At 40.0% G+C, this 14,610-nt stretch overlaps 2 protein-coding genes across 2 annotated transcripts in view; one reads left to right on the plus strand and one right to left on the minus strand.

The window, feature by feature from the left end:
* The window catches only part of cfap99 (cilia and flagella associated protein 99), a 12,026-nt gene extending 7,105 nt beyond the window's left edge, over positions 1–4,921 (plus strand). The window contains 4 exon segments of the mRNA XM_048267483.1: positions 1,094–1,245; positions 1,712–1,917; positions 2,586–2,793; positions 4,486–4,921. Coding sequence (XP_048123440.1) covers positions 1,094–1,245; positions 1,712–1,917; positions 2,586–2,793; positions 4,486–4,569 — 650 coding nt within the window. The 3' untranslated portion in view covers positions 4,570–4,921.
* A 2,828-nt stretch (positions 4,922–7,749) lies between these two features.
* LOC125299081 overlaps positions 7,750–14,610 on the minus strand; it is a 29,454-nt gene continuing 22,593 nt past the window's right edge. Inside the window, exons 18-19 of the mRNA XM_048250176.1 lie at positions 8,631–8,772; positions 7,750–8,254 (exon numbers count right to left, since the gene is read on the minus strand). Coding sequence (XP_048106133.1) covers positions 8,252–8,254; positions 8,631–8,772 — 145 coding nt within the window. The 3' untranslated portion in view covers positions 7,750–8,251. The remainder of the gene's footprint in view (positions 8,255–8,630; positions 8,773–14,610) is intronic.

Consider the following 14,610-nt stretch of genomic DNA (forward strand, 5'->3'; position numbering starts at 1 on the left):
TAGCACAGATAGACTGTTAGCACAGATGGACCATTAGCACAGATGGACTGTTAGCACAATAGCACAGATGTCCCACAGTTAGCACAGATGGACTGTTAGCACAGATGGACCATTAGCACAGCTAGTACAGATGGACCATTAGCACAGATGGACTGTTAGCACAGTTAGCACAGATGGACAGTTAGCACAGATGGGCAGTTAGCACAGATGGACCAATAGCACAGCTAGTACAGATGGACCATTAGCACAGATGGACTGTTAGCACAGTTAGCACAGATGGACTGTTAGCACAGATGGACAGTTAGCACAGATGGACCGTTAGCACGGTAAGCACAGATGCACCGTTATCACAGATGGACCGTTAGCACAGTTAGCACAGATGGACTGTTAGCACAGTTAGCACAGATGGACAGTTAGCACAGATGGACCAATAGCACAGCTAGTACAGATGGACCATTAGCACAGATGGACAGTTAGCACAGATGGACTGTTAGCACAGATGGACCAATAGCACAGCTAGTACAGATGGACCATTAGCACAGATGGACTGTTAGCACAGATGGACTGTTAGCACAGTTAGCACAGATGGACAGTTAGCACAGATGGGCTGTTAGGACAGTTAGCACAGATGGACCGTTAGCACAGCTAGTACAGATGGACCATTAGCACAGATGGACTGTTAGCACAGATGGACGCGCCCTCAGCTACCAAGGGCCTGTAGAACACTTCATGAACTCATGGTTAAGAGTTTTTTTTTTTTTACTTTTCGCCTATTTAATTTTGCCTTTCTAAAAATCCATATGCTAAATGCCATATGCCGATGTTATAGGACATCCAGTCACTGACCTCAGAATGTCACAGGGCATACAGTCCCCAAGGCTACTCTTCATCAGTGATAAAGATACAGTGATAACTATATCATAAGGGCTGTGTAAAGCAGAAGACCAAATATGAAGCCCTGTGGGACCCCGGGAACATTAAACAAAACAGGTTTTCCATTTACAGTTGATTTATTTTTGACATAATCATTTAATCCAGTAATTGTCCTTTCATGCATGCATGTTGTGTGTGTGTGTGTGTGTGTGTGCCTCAGTGCGGGAGGTGTGTGAGCAGAGCCGTGATTTGCTGGCACGCGCTCTCGAGGAAGCGCAAGAGGAGATGAGCAGGAAGTTGGAGCTCATTCGTCAGATCCGCGCCATCGAGTCCGTCCCCCGCACCCAGCACAAGCTCCTGGACGACACCGAGGTGAGAGACGGGGGCGCCAATGAGCTGCTGCACTCACTACACTTTAGGGTAGAATTACAGTGCTAACTGTGTAGCTAGCACAGATTAGCGTGGAAATGGTACAGTGCTAACTGCTAGAGACTAACACATTGTTAGCTGGTCATGTGGGTATCTACAGAAGCTTCGCAGTTCAGCGTAGTATTAGCACAGGACGTGTTAGCACAGGGTTAGCGTAGCGTAGCATTAGCACAGGACGTGTTAGCACAGGGTTAGCGTAGCATTAGCACAGGACGTGTTAGCATAGGGTTAGCGTAGCGTAGCATTAGCACAGGACGTGTTAGCACAGGACGTGTGTTTTGTTTAGAAGCCCAAGTGCATCCTCTGCTCTCTGGTGTGGCTTCCCCTCTCCTGATTGGTCCCTGGTGTGTCCTCTTCTCTCTCCTGATTGGTCCCTGGTGTCTCCTTTCCTCTCTCCTGATTGGTCCAGATGGCAGGCCACGCCTTGCTGTGTGAGATGTCTCTGGCCGAGCTGCGCGAGCGTCTGGGTGTGCTGCGCGTTGCTGAGCAGCGCCACCTGGAGGAGCGGAGGAGGCACGTCCAGCAGGAGAAGCAGAGCAGAGAGCAGCTGCTGCTGGACCAGCTGGACAACATCGCCACCTGCAGGACAGCCATGGAAGAGGTCGCAGCACGCAGGTAACACACACACACACACACACACACACCCGCACAGACACATGCAACAGGCTGCAACACACACACACACACACACACACACACACATACACACACACACGCACAGACACATACAACAGGCCACAACACACACACACATACACACACACACGGCACAGGCCACAACACACACACACACACACACACATACACAGACACACACACACACACACACACATGCAACAGGCTGCAACACACACACACACACACACACAGACAGACACATGGAATAGGCTGCAACACACACACACCCACACAGAAACATGAACGCAGTGTGTCATGTCTGTGTGTGTGTGTGTGTGTGTGTGTGTGTGTACATGTGTGTGTGTGTGTGTGTCTGTGTGTGTGTGTCATGTCTGTGTATGTGTGTGTGTGTGTGTGTGTGTGTGTGCATGTACATGTGTGAGTGCGTGTACATGTGTGTGCGTGTGTGTGTGTGTATACATGTGTGTGTGTGTGTGTGTACATGTGTGTGTGCGTGTGTGTGTGTGTATACATGTGTGTGTGTGTGCATGTACATGTGTGAGTGCGTGTACATGTGTGTGCGTGAGTGTGTGTGTGTATACATGTGTGTGTGTGTGTGTGTACATGTGTGTGTGCGTGTGTGTGTGTGTGCGTGTGTTCTGCAGACAGGCCGAGCGCATGTGTCGCCCTTCTGTGCGAGAGCAGCTTCAGGAGGATGAGAAGCTACAGGCCCTGAGACACACCCTGCAGGAGAAACAGCAGCAGAGGCACCAGCTCACACACACACTCACACACACACACAAACTCACACACACACAGCAAACACACAAGCACTCACACACACACCGTCTGAAGCAGTGGGACCAGAGGAAGGTGAGGATTAACGTTTACACACGTTATGTTTACGTTAACACTCATTCCTCCTTTATTTGAACTCCAACTCTATAGCTATGGCTGTAGCATATACTGCACATCAGCACTGTAGTGTTATAATGCATATAATATCAGCACTGTAGTGTTATAATGTATATAACATCAGCACTGTAGTGTTATAATGCATATAATATCAGCACTGTAGTGTTATGATGCATATAATATCAGCACTGTAGTGTTGTGATGCATATAATATCAGCACTGTAGTGTTGTGATGCATATAATATCAGCACTGTAGTGTTATGATGTTATGATGTATATAATAGCAGCACTGTAGTGTTGTGATGTATATAATATCAGCACTGTAGTGTTATGATGTATATAATATCAGCACTGTAGTGTTGTGATGTATATAATATCAGCACTGTAGTGTTATGATGTATATAATATCAGCACTGTAGTGTTGTGATGTTATGATGTATATAATATCAGCACTGTAGTGTTATAATGCATATAATATCAGCACTGTAGTGTTGTGATGTTATGATGTATATAATATCAGCACTGTCGTGTTGTGATGTTATGATGTATATAATATCAGTACTGTAGTGTTATAATGCATATAATATCAGCACTGTAGTGTTATAATGCATATAATATCAGCACTGTAGTGTTGTGATGTTATGATGTATATAATATCAGTACTGTAGTGTTATAATGCATATAATATCAGCACTGTAGTGTTATAATGCATATAATATCAGCACTGTCGTGTTATGATGTATATAATATCAGCACTGTCGTGTTATAATGCATATAATATCAGCACTGTAGTGTTGTGATGTATATAATATCAGCACTGTAGTGTTGTGATGTATATAATATCAGCACTGTAGTGTTATGATGTATATAAAATCAGCACTGTAGTGTTATGATGTTATGATGTATATAATATCAGCACTGTAGTGTTATGATGTATATAATATCAGCACTGTAGTGTTGTGATGTTATGATGTATATAATATCAGCACTGTAGTGTTATGATGTTATGATGTATATAATATCAGCACTGTAGTGTTTATGATGTATATAATATCAGCACTGTAGTGTTATGATGTTATGATGTATATAATATCAGCACTGTAGTGTTGTGATGTATATAATATCAGCACTGTAGTGTTATGATGTATATAATATCAGCACTGTAGTGTTGTGATGTATATAATATCAGCACTGTAGTGTTATGATGTTATGATGTATATAATAGCAGCACTGTAGTGTTGTGATGTATATAATATCAGCACTGTAGTGTTGTGATGTATATAATATCAGCACTGTAGTGTTATGATGTATATAATATCAGCACTGTAGTGTTATGATGTTATGATGCATATAATATCAGCACTGTAGTGTTATGATGTATATAATATCAGCACTGTAGTGTTATGATGTTATGATGTATATAATATCAGCACTGTAGTGTTATAATGCATATAATATCAGATCAGCACTGTAGTGTTATAATGCATAATATCAGCACTGTAGTGTTATAATGTATGGCTGTTGTATGACTATAAAGGCTGTTCTCTCCTGCTCTCATCTGTGTGTGTGTGTGTGTGTGTGAGTGTTTGTGTGCATGTGCGTGTGTGTGTCTGCATGTGTGTGTGTGTGTGTGTGTGTGCACGGAAGCAGAAGGCTCTAGAGGAGCAGCAGTGGGAGGAGCTTGAGAAGAGCTTGCAGATGACCGTACAGCAGGGGGCGCCAAACACCAGATGACACGACAACCCCATTCAGCACACACACACACACACATACTCACACTCTCACAACACACACATATACTCACACTCTCACAACCCCACATATACTCACACTCTCACAACCCCAACAACCCAGATGCTACATTCAGCACACACACAAATATACTCACACTCACACACACAAATATACTCACACTTACACACACACACACACACACACACAAATATACATACTCATACTCACACGCAGGCATAAAAGCTTTAAGTGTATTTTGACACGTCTAATTTTTAAATGTTTGTTTGCAGACTACATGAGCTCATTAAATAATCACATGTAAAAATGAAATAAAGTTGTTGTTTTAAACGGACATGTATATGTATATGTGTAGCAGTGGCGGCTGGTGGTTAAAAAATAACGGAGGAAGGAAGATGCGCTTGATTGGTGTTGGTGGCAAATGTGAGTTTGTGATGGTGTTGGTGGCAAATGTGAGTTTGTGATGGTGTTGGTGGCATATGTCCGCTTGATTGGTGTTGGTGGCATATGTCCGCTTGATTGGTGTTGGTGACATATGTCCGCTTGATTGGTGTTGGTGGTAAATGTAAGTTTGTGATGGTGTTGGTGGCAAATGTGAACAATAGAGGATGTACCCAGACACATTTATAGCAGCAGTATGTACTTTGTAGCATTTTAACTGGCAATGTTGTGCAATAAATGCTGTTCTGACATTCTTAGGGGGTCCTGACCTAAGGAGCTAGGCTAGCATGCAGTAGCCAGAAAAGTTGTGGGTTCAATTCTTGGCTTCCACCATTGTGCATTTGAGCAAGGCACTTAACCCCAAACTCCTCCAGGGACAATGGACTTTGTAATATAATTGAAATATATAAGTCACTTTGGATAATAGTGCTAAATTAATAAATATAAATGTAAATTTAGGTCTGGGAAGTCAGGGAAGATATGTAGGTCTAGTTATGAAACACTGTTTACCTGATGTGCAAAATTATGAAAAGTCTGGAGGTTTTGCTCAATGTAATACATTTGCAAAAAAGTCTATAATCCTAAAAATAGACACTTGTTTTATAAAACCATGTAACTATTGACCATTAACAATAGACCTTAAAAGTGGTTATTTGTAACATGCTAATGTTTTTAAAGCCAAATTGCTATTATTTAAAGACAGGTTGTAATAGCTAAGTGGGAATTTCTACTCGAAAAGCAAATGTTATTGAAGACGTCATTAAAGGAATGCATCATGGTCTGAAACATTCATTATCAATGTAACCATCCAAAGATACAGTTAGAACGGTGAAAACAAGAGCATATTAACAACAAGAACATCATTTAACAATTGTTTAGTTGAGGCATAACTTGGATGATTATAACAACGCATAACTATCCGAAAATGTTTTTTATCACCAAATCCCTGAACTTTGTCCTCTGATTCCATTGTACAGTTTATTTCAGGAGCAAAAAAACGAGCTTTCCGTTCAACACAAGATTCTTAGTTGTATGACTGCAGATAACTGCAGTCATACAACTGCAGCTAGCTGCTCATTAGTTCACCGTTGCCGCTAAAAACAGCACCCCCTATCGCAATTGAAAATTACTGTACGGTACGGAGGAGCTACCTCTCTTGGCCATTGAAAACGACGTGATTCACGAGCCGCTGGAGTCCGAGGCGTTTATAATGGACTTCAATGAGGGGCTTGAGGAGGAAGCTCCTCCATACAGTAATTTTCAATTGCGATAGTGGGTGCTGTTGGCATTTTGACCTAGGGGAACGATTTTATTCATTTAAAGTGTTCAAATAGTAATATGTATAATATATATTATATTAGTAATATATATAACAGTAATTTATCAGAATAGTAATTCACTTTATATATTTTTTATTTTTCTCTGAAATTTTAGGGAGGGTGTTCCTCCCTTTCCTCAATGAAGGAGCCTCCTCTGATATATATATATATATATATATATATATATACAGTTAAGAACAAAAGTATTCATACCCCTGACAAATATTGATTTAATGTTGATTTTCTCCCTAAAGACTAAAGCTTCTTAAAAGGCACATTAAATACAACATAAATCACAATGAGTAACCACAAAGGTAAAAGTAAAAGACTTTTATATTATTTAAATTATAATAATGACACAGTAATTGTGTTTTAAAGTCTACTCAATACTACTGATTTGATGCTGTTTAACTCATTTGCAAATGGTGCAGTCACTTTAACACCATTGTGTGTCCAGACATTCTCCTAATGATATTTTTTTACCAGCTCCGTTCAAATATAGCCTATGGCTAGTCCACAAACTCTAACATTGTTTGTGCCACATGTATAGCACAATATTAACAATGATAAGATTGATATTAAGTTGATATAAACAGCTTTTATTCCTTTGGAAATAGAACCATGTAATCTTACTAGACATATTCTGTTTGCAATTAAAAGTGAATTATGAGCCTGGTAGCCAGTAGCCAAATAGCTAGCTGAGTGGAATGCGTTTCAATCATCATAATATCATGTGCTCTATTCTCTGTGATGCTCTATTCTGTTCTATTCTCTATGTGATGCTCTATTCTCTGTGATGCTCTATTCTGTTCTATTCTCTATGTGATGCTCTATTCTGTTCTATTCTCTATGTGATGCTCTATTCTCTGTGATGCTCTATTCTGTTCTATTCTCTGTGATGCTCTATTCTGTTCTATTCTCTATGTGATGCTCTATTCTCTGTGATGCTCTATTCTGTTCTATTCTCTGTGATGCTCTATTCTGTTCTATTCTCTATGTGATGCTCTATTCTCTGTGATGCTCTATTCTGTTCTATTCTCTATGTGATGCTCTATTCTCTGTGATGCTCTATTCTGTTCTATTCTCTATGTGATGCTCTATTCTCTATGTGATGCTCTATTCTGTTCTATTCTCTATGTGATGCTCTATTCTCTGTGATGCTCTATTCTGTTCTATTCTATGTGATGCTCTATTCTGTTCTATTCTCTATGTGATGCTCTATTTGAAATGTGTTGCTGGTATGAAATTCAAAAGGTACATATATTTTCCATAAAATAGTTCCATTTGTAATTTTCAACATTTGATGTTGTCTAAATCCTTTTTGCAGCTATACGTTTACAGAATAGATTTGCAGATCACAATCTGTTTTTATTTGGCTTTTACACATCCCAACTTTTTCTGATTTTATACATGTATATATTTTTATTTGTTGGACATGACAGGCTGTACATTTCAAGGAAACATTCTTACTCCATGTAACTATTACAATAGTTTTTAGAATGAACTACAACTTCTGAAGTTCGGCCGTTTCCATTTTGTGATCTTGTGTTTGTGTCCTCTGCGCCTCACCAGCTCACTATAGTTCACCGGATTGGGTTGACATTTATACTGAACACCCAAGAAACCCTAAAATAATTTAACATATATTCATATAAATAATTGCTAAATATTTACAGAAATCAAATTAATGCAACTGCATTATTTACAAGGACATCAAATAAATGCAAGTGCAGTGGACACAAATATAAACACAGACATAAACAGATTGTATATAATAATTTACCAATATAGTACTATGCCAAACCATGATAAGATGTTTCAGAGAAGGTACGGGAGAACCCTTAAAGATTTGAAATGTCCAAAGTAGAAACAAACACAGACCGCTGCGGTTTCCGTTTTCTCCATCACTATGGAAACAGAAGAAGAGAGGAAACAGAATGAGTTAAGCAGACTTTTTGTAGGGGTATTTAGTGGTGTTTGTAGAGGTATCTGGGGTGTTTGTTGGGGTATTTAGTGATGTTTGTGGAGGTATCTGGGGTGTTTGTAGGGGTATTTAGTGGTGTTTGTAGGGGTATTTGGGGTGTTTGTAGGGTTTTTTGGTGGTGTTTGAAGGGGTATTTGGGGTGTTTGTAGGGGTATTTAGTGGTGTTTGTAGAGGTTTCTGGGGTGTTTGAAGGGGTATTGAGTGGTGTTTGTAGGGGTATTAAAGGTGTTTGTAGGAGTATTTGTGGTGTTTGTAAGGGTATTTGGTGGTGTTTGTAGGGGTATTTGGGACTGGTGTACCTGCATCTCGGTGAAGAACCTAATGTGTGTGTGTGTGGCGCCGCCCTGCTGTTTTAACTTGGCCACGCGGTGCTGGACGCGTATGCGCTCAGGAGTCCACATGCTGGCGCGGAAATTCAGCACAGCTTGCAGCTGCTTCTCACTGCGCAAAACAAGAACACACACTTACACACACACTTTACACACTGCACAGTAACACACACACACACACTTACACACACACACACTTACACACTGCACAGCACAGTAACACACACACACACACACACACACACACTTACACACTACACAGCACAGTAACACACACACACACACATTTACACACACACTCACACACTGCACAGCACAGTAATACACTATACACACACTACACACACACACACACACACTGCACTGCACAGTAACACACTACACACACACTGCACAGCACAGTAACACACTACACACACACTTACACATCACAGTAACACACACATACACTACACACACACACACACCCTGCACTGCAACACACTACACACACACTGCACAGCACAGTAACACACTACACACACACTTGGGCTGGGATAAACGATTATTTTTTAAACGATTAATCTAGCGATTATTTTTTTGATGCATCGATTAATCTAACGATTCATTTTTCCGTATTTTCATATATGTTTATTGCTCTTAAGATTCCAAAATAAAAGACTATACAAGTGCAAAGTAATGCATTCTTAGTCAGAGGTATTCAATAAAGTTCAGTAGTGTATAGGTCTAATTGAGTGCCTGTCACTTTAAGAGTTTGTGAGGGAATCCTTGCAATTGACATTAACACAGGCTGCGGATGTGTGGATGCAATTCATAACATAGTTAGTTCAAATAACGGTTCGTACTTCTCCTTTGGACAAGCACTTTTGAGTCTTGGAAAACACTTTTCCATTTACATCGGGATTTTGCAAACATTCAAAGTCAATAAAATGAGCCCTGCATGAGTAACGAAATACAAGCAGCTGTAAGTAAGCATGCTAAACTTGACATCCAAACAGTATTCTAACGTTAGCTTTGAGATACTGCTTGATTGCATAACTTAACTTAGTTTAGTCTCCTCAATGTACTATGTTGTGATAAGATATTAGCAGAGTTTACTTTAACTTTATTGCAGCAGTTTTGAACAAATGTCCCATACAAAAATGTGATATATGGCAATATATGAACATATATGTCAAATAACAGGGACTTATAATTTTACTTATATGGACATATATGTGATTCAAATATTTGTGTCAAACATATTCAAAGCTATATGTCCATACATGCATACAAAATATTTTAATTGCCCATATAAGATGCTATATATCTTCATATACTAGATCCAATTATTTGTTTTCCAAATATATGGAGAAGTTTATGTGTGAATATGTGACAGACTTATATGTAGTCTCTATGTATGGTGGCATACATATTCATACACTCAGAGGTGGGCAGTAACGAAGTACATTTACTTAAATTCAGATTTTGAGTATTTGTACTTCACTTGAGTTAATTTTTTAAAAAATACTTTCACTTTCACTTCACTACATCTGAATGACAAAAATCGTACTTTTAACTTCACTACATTTCTGTTAAGGTTTTCGTTACTTTTAACTTTCAATAGGTCTAGCCTATATCGAAACTCTGTCCCCCCCTCCCCTCTCTTCTAAAATGTGATGGTTTGTTTGCTAATCACTAATCAGGGTTGCGTCACATCTGTGCGCTAGGCTATAAAACCAAGTTCAACGTCTAACCATTCTCTATTCCTAAATCGATAGCAAGATGGAGGTAGACGGAGACGGAGATGAAGGCGGATGCCCTGTCGAGTACTCGCACCCATGGCCGTATCTCGACAAAATGTTTAAGTTTACTGAACGGATGAAGAGGATTTTTTCTCTAATATCAGGCACACGCACACACAGGAGACGGTCAAACAGTTGGATGCATACCTAACATGTGCAGCTAAAGGTGTGACCATGTTAACAGCTTATGCTGCTGTATGTAGCCTATCTCTCAAATTAAACACCGCCCTGCCTGCCTCTGCAGCGTGCGAGAGGCTTTTTAGTGCAGCTGGATTAATCTGCAGCGTGTGAGAGGCGTTTTAGTGCAGCTGGATTAATCTGCAGCGTGCGAGAGGCTTTTTAGTGCAGCTGGATTAATCTTCAGCGTGCGAGAGGCGTTTTAGTGCAGCTGGATTAATCTTCAGCGTGCAAGAGGCTTTTTAGTGCAGCTGGATTAATCTGCAGCGTGCGAGAGGCTTTTTAGTGCAGCTGGATTAATCTTCAGCGTGCGAGAGGCTTTTTAGTGCAGCTGGATTAATCTGCAGCGTGCAAGAGGCGTTTTAGTGCAGCTGGATTAATCTGCAGCGTGCGAGAGGCTTTTTATCTTCAGGCCAAAGCGGCAATCAGCTCCCGCAACTTTGAGAACCAGCTTCTGCTTAAGTTGAATAAGGACTTTTACAACTTCAACTGATTTGATGTGTCTATACTGTAAACACGACATGATGGCTTTGTTCATTTAAAATGGTTGGCTGTCTACTGTGAACACGAAGTGATGGAGTGAATTTGTGCACCCATGTAGTCTTGTTTTGTTTACTTGAAATGGTTGGCTGTCCATACACAGTGATGGGGAGTGAATTTGTGGACCCATGTAGTCTTGTTTTGTTTACTTGAAATGGTTGGCTGTCCATACACAGTGATGGGGAGTGAATTTGTGGACCCATGTAGTCTTGTTTTGTTTACAGTATAGACAGGCAACCATTTTAAGTGATGGGAAGTAAATTTGTGCACCCATGTAGACTAGTTTAGTTTACTTAAAATGGTTGGCTGTCTATACTGTAAACACAAAGTGGAAAGGGAATTTGTACACCCATGTAGTCTCTTTTGTTTCCTTGAAATGGTTGGTTAGATTTAAGCATGAAGTAGGCTGTGCTACACAGACACCTACCTTACTTGCCCTCAGAAACCATGAGCCACTGTTGGACCTGTGATGTAAAGTTGCTTGAATGTTGCTTTCATGTCAAGCCAGTTTGATAGAAAATAAAGATTTTCTTTCTGTCAGTTGGGTTTCTTCATTCTGTAACATTCTATGATCCCTTATTCTGCATCGTATACAAGCTAGTCAGGGGCATGCATTTAAGTGTTAAACCTTACACATGTAATTTCAAATTGTACTTTAATACTTAAGTATTTTTAAAATCAAGTACTTCAGTACTTTCACTTAAGATTACATTACTTATTTTCTAAATGGAGAACAGTGTAAATATATTTGTTTATGTCTTGGCGTCACAGGTAAGGTGTCGAATATGCTGCCTTATGTGCCAAAGCTACTTTAAATATAACGGATGCTTATCGCATCTTGATATGCGCATGCGCACGCAGCAATACCCATCCCCCACCCTGGACTGAACTCCAACCACGGTGACTTTAACCGTCACTTTTCTGTCCTGTCATGCATCCGACTGTGTAAGCTGTACTAAACTCTGCTGTCATCATATCCAAGGTGAGAAAGCCTTTAGTAAAAGGGAATTAGTTAGAAAAATATTGTTTTTATAATGTAATGTTAACCAAATCCGTTTGTTAACAGTCTAACCATCATGTTAGAATTAGCTAACGTTAATGTTATCAATTAGCTATCGATGACGTTAGCGAGATAATATTGCTAACGTTAGCGATGTTAGCTGTTAATGTTAACTTTTCCATGAACTAACTTTACCATTATGTGGAATATCTAGAATGGTAGTTAACATCATATCCAACAACAAGCCTGTCTGAGATGTCGTTATGAATATAAGTTTTAGTTTGAATGAAATATCAGATGTGAGTAAGTTAGCTAACCTAGCTATAGCAGCTAACTTACATTTAAAGTGGCTACTAATAACCATGCAGGCTAACATGAATGTTAGTAGGCCTAAATGGATCTTTAGTTTGTGAAGGGTTGTGTTAAGCCATCCTTACAACAGAAGACTTTGACAAGATTTGGGAAAGATTCTTGAAAGATAGTCTTTTGAGTAAAGCTTGAATGGGGGGCATTAGTTAAAAGACTCCAATCTTTCAAGAATCTTTCCCAAATCTTGTCAAAGTATTCTGATGTATGGATCATTAGGCTACATGTTCTTAATCTCAAAGCCCTTATTTAAGCTTACTTGTGCCAAGATGTGTGTTTATTAAAGATGCATGTGAAGGTAGTAGTGCTTCAGTGATGGTCTTTTCATGTTCTGTGTGTTTTACAGCATATTAATCTTCTCTGTTCCCTGTTTGCAGGTGGCGATTTGTGAGGACTGCTGCCCTAAGAACACTGAGTGCATTCTGCATATTATGCCAAATCAATGTGTGCCACTTCCATAAAGGGGAAAAAAGTTTCTACCTAGAGAGTTTACTCACTGTTTGTGTGAAAAAACTAAACTTTAATAAAAGGTTAAACAAATATTTTGTGTGTTTTCTTTGGAACATCAAGAATGTTATATTTCTGATACATATATTGTGACATATTTCTATAAATGTGACATAGCAGAACATTACATATATTTTGCAATATATTTACCTTATATGAGTGCAAATATATGTCCATAGACATATATTTGCAATATATTGGTATCCCTAGTTTGCGTACAAATACATAACTTATCATATATTAACATATATGCAACTGACATATATTTGTAATATATTTGTATGTCTGGGAAAATATATGTGACATATATAAAAACGGCCAATTTTGCTATATGTTGAAATATATGTGACATGTATGTGTATATATGTGACTTATGGTGAGGCATACAGTGACATATACATTATATATGTGATTTACATATATTGCCATATATCACATTTTTGTATGGGCTGCGCAGCATAGTCACGATACTAAGCGGATTTAATAGCAATTTAGCCCGCTGTGTTCTATGCAGTGCTTCTATGTGGCAACAACAATCCTTCAACAATCGTGAATATTTTGTTAAATGCACATGCAGAGGAGGAGCAGTGGGCTCGTTACGAGAGAGAGCGAGCGGGGCGAGGAAAGGCTGCGTGAGTAAAAAGTGGAGCTCAATGAAATTATTTTATCTTATCTTTAATTTAAATAGTAGGACTACAACATAGAACATCAATGTGTGGTGGGCGGTTTCGATTTCGTGGCGCCCAGCCACAGATTAGTCAACGTATGGGAAACACTGAATGTGTAAAATTACAAATATTTAGCAGCACACGTTATGCTTGACGAATCGACGCTCATATTTTGCGTCGACGTATTTTTAGCGTCGACGTCATCGATTACGTCGACACGTTGTCCCAGCCCTACACAGCACAGTAACACACACACACACACACTGCACAGCACAGTAATACACTACACACACACTTACACACTGCACAGCACATTAGCATACTACAGACACACATTGTCAACAGGAGGTTGTATGTGAAGGTCTTGGAGGTCAAGGTGTGTAAGCGTGATATCAGATGCATGATGTCAGGTGAGTGTACCTGTTGTCAGGTGTGTGATGTCAGGTGCATGATGTCAGGTGAGTGTACCTGTTGTGAGGTGTGTGATGTCAGGTGAGTGATGTCAGGTGCATGATGTCAGGTGAGTGCACCTGTTGTCAGGTGCATGATGTCAGGTGCGTGATGTCAGGCGCGTGATGTCAGGTGAGTGTACCTGATGTCAGGTGCATGATGTCAGGTGCGTGATGTCAGGTGAGTGTACCTGATGTCAGGTGCGTGATGTCAGGTGCGTGATGTCAGGTGCGTGATGTCAGGTGCATGATGTCAGGTGAGTGTACCTAATGTCAGGTGCGTGGTGTCAGGTGTGTGATGTCAGGTGCGTGATGTCAGGTGAGTGTACCTGATGTCAGGTGCATGATGTCAGGTGCGTGATGTCAGGCGCGTGATGTCAGGTAAGTGTACCTGATGTCAGGTGCATGATGTCAGGTGCATGATGTCAGGTGTGTGATGTCAGGTCAGTGTACCTGATG

Source organism: Alosa alosa, chromosome 1 (assembly GCF_017589495.1).
Source record: "Alosa alosa isolate M-15738 ecotype Scorff River chromosome 1, AALO_Geno_1.1, whole genome shotgun sequence".
Taxonomy (NCBI): domain Eukaryota; kingdom Metazoa; phylum Chordata; class Actinopteri; order Clupeiformes; family Clupeidae; genus Alosa; species Alosa alosa.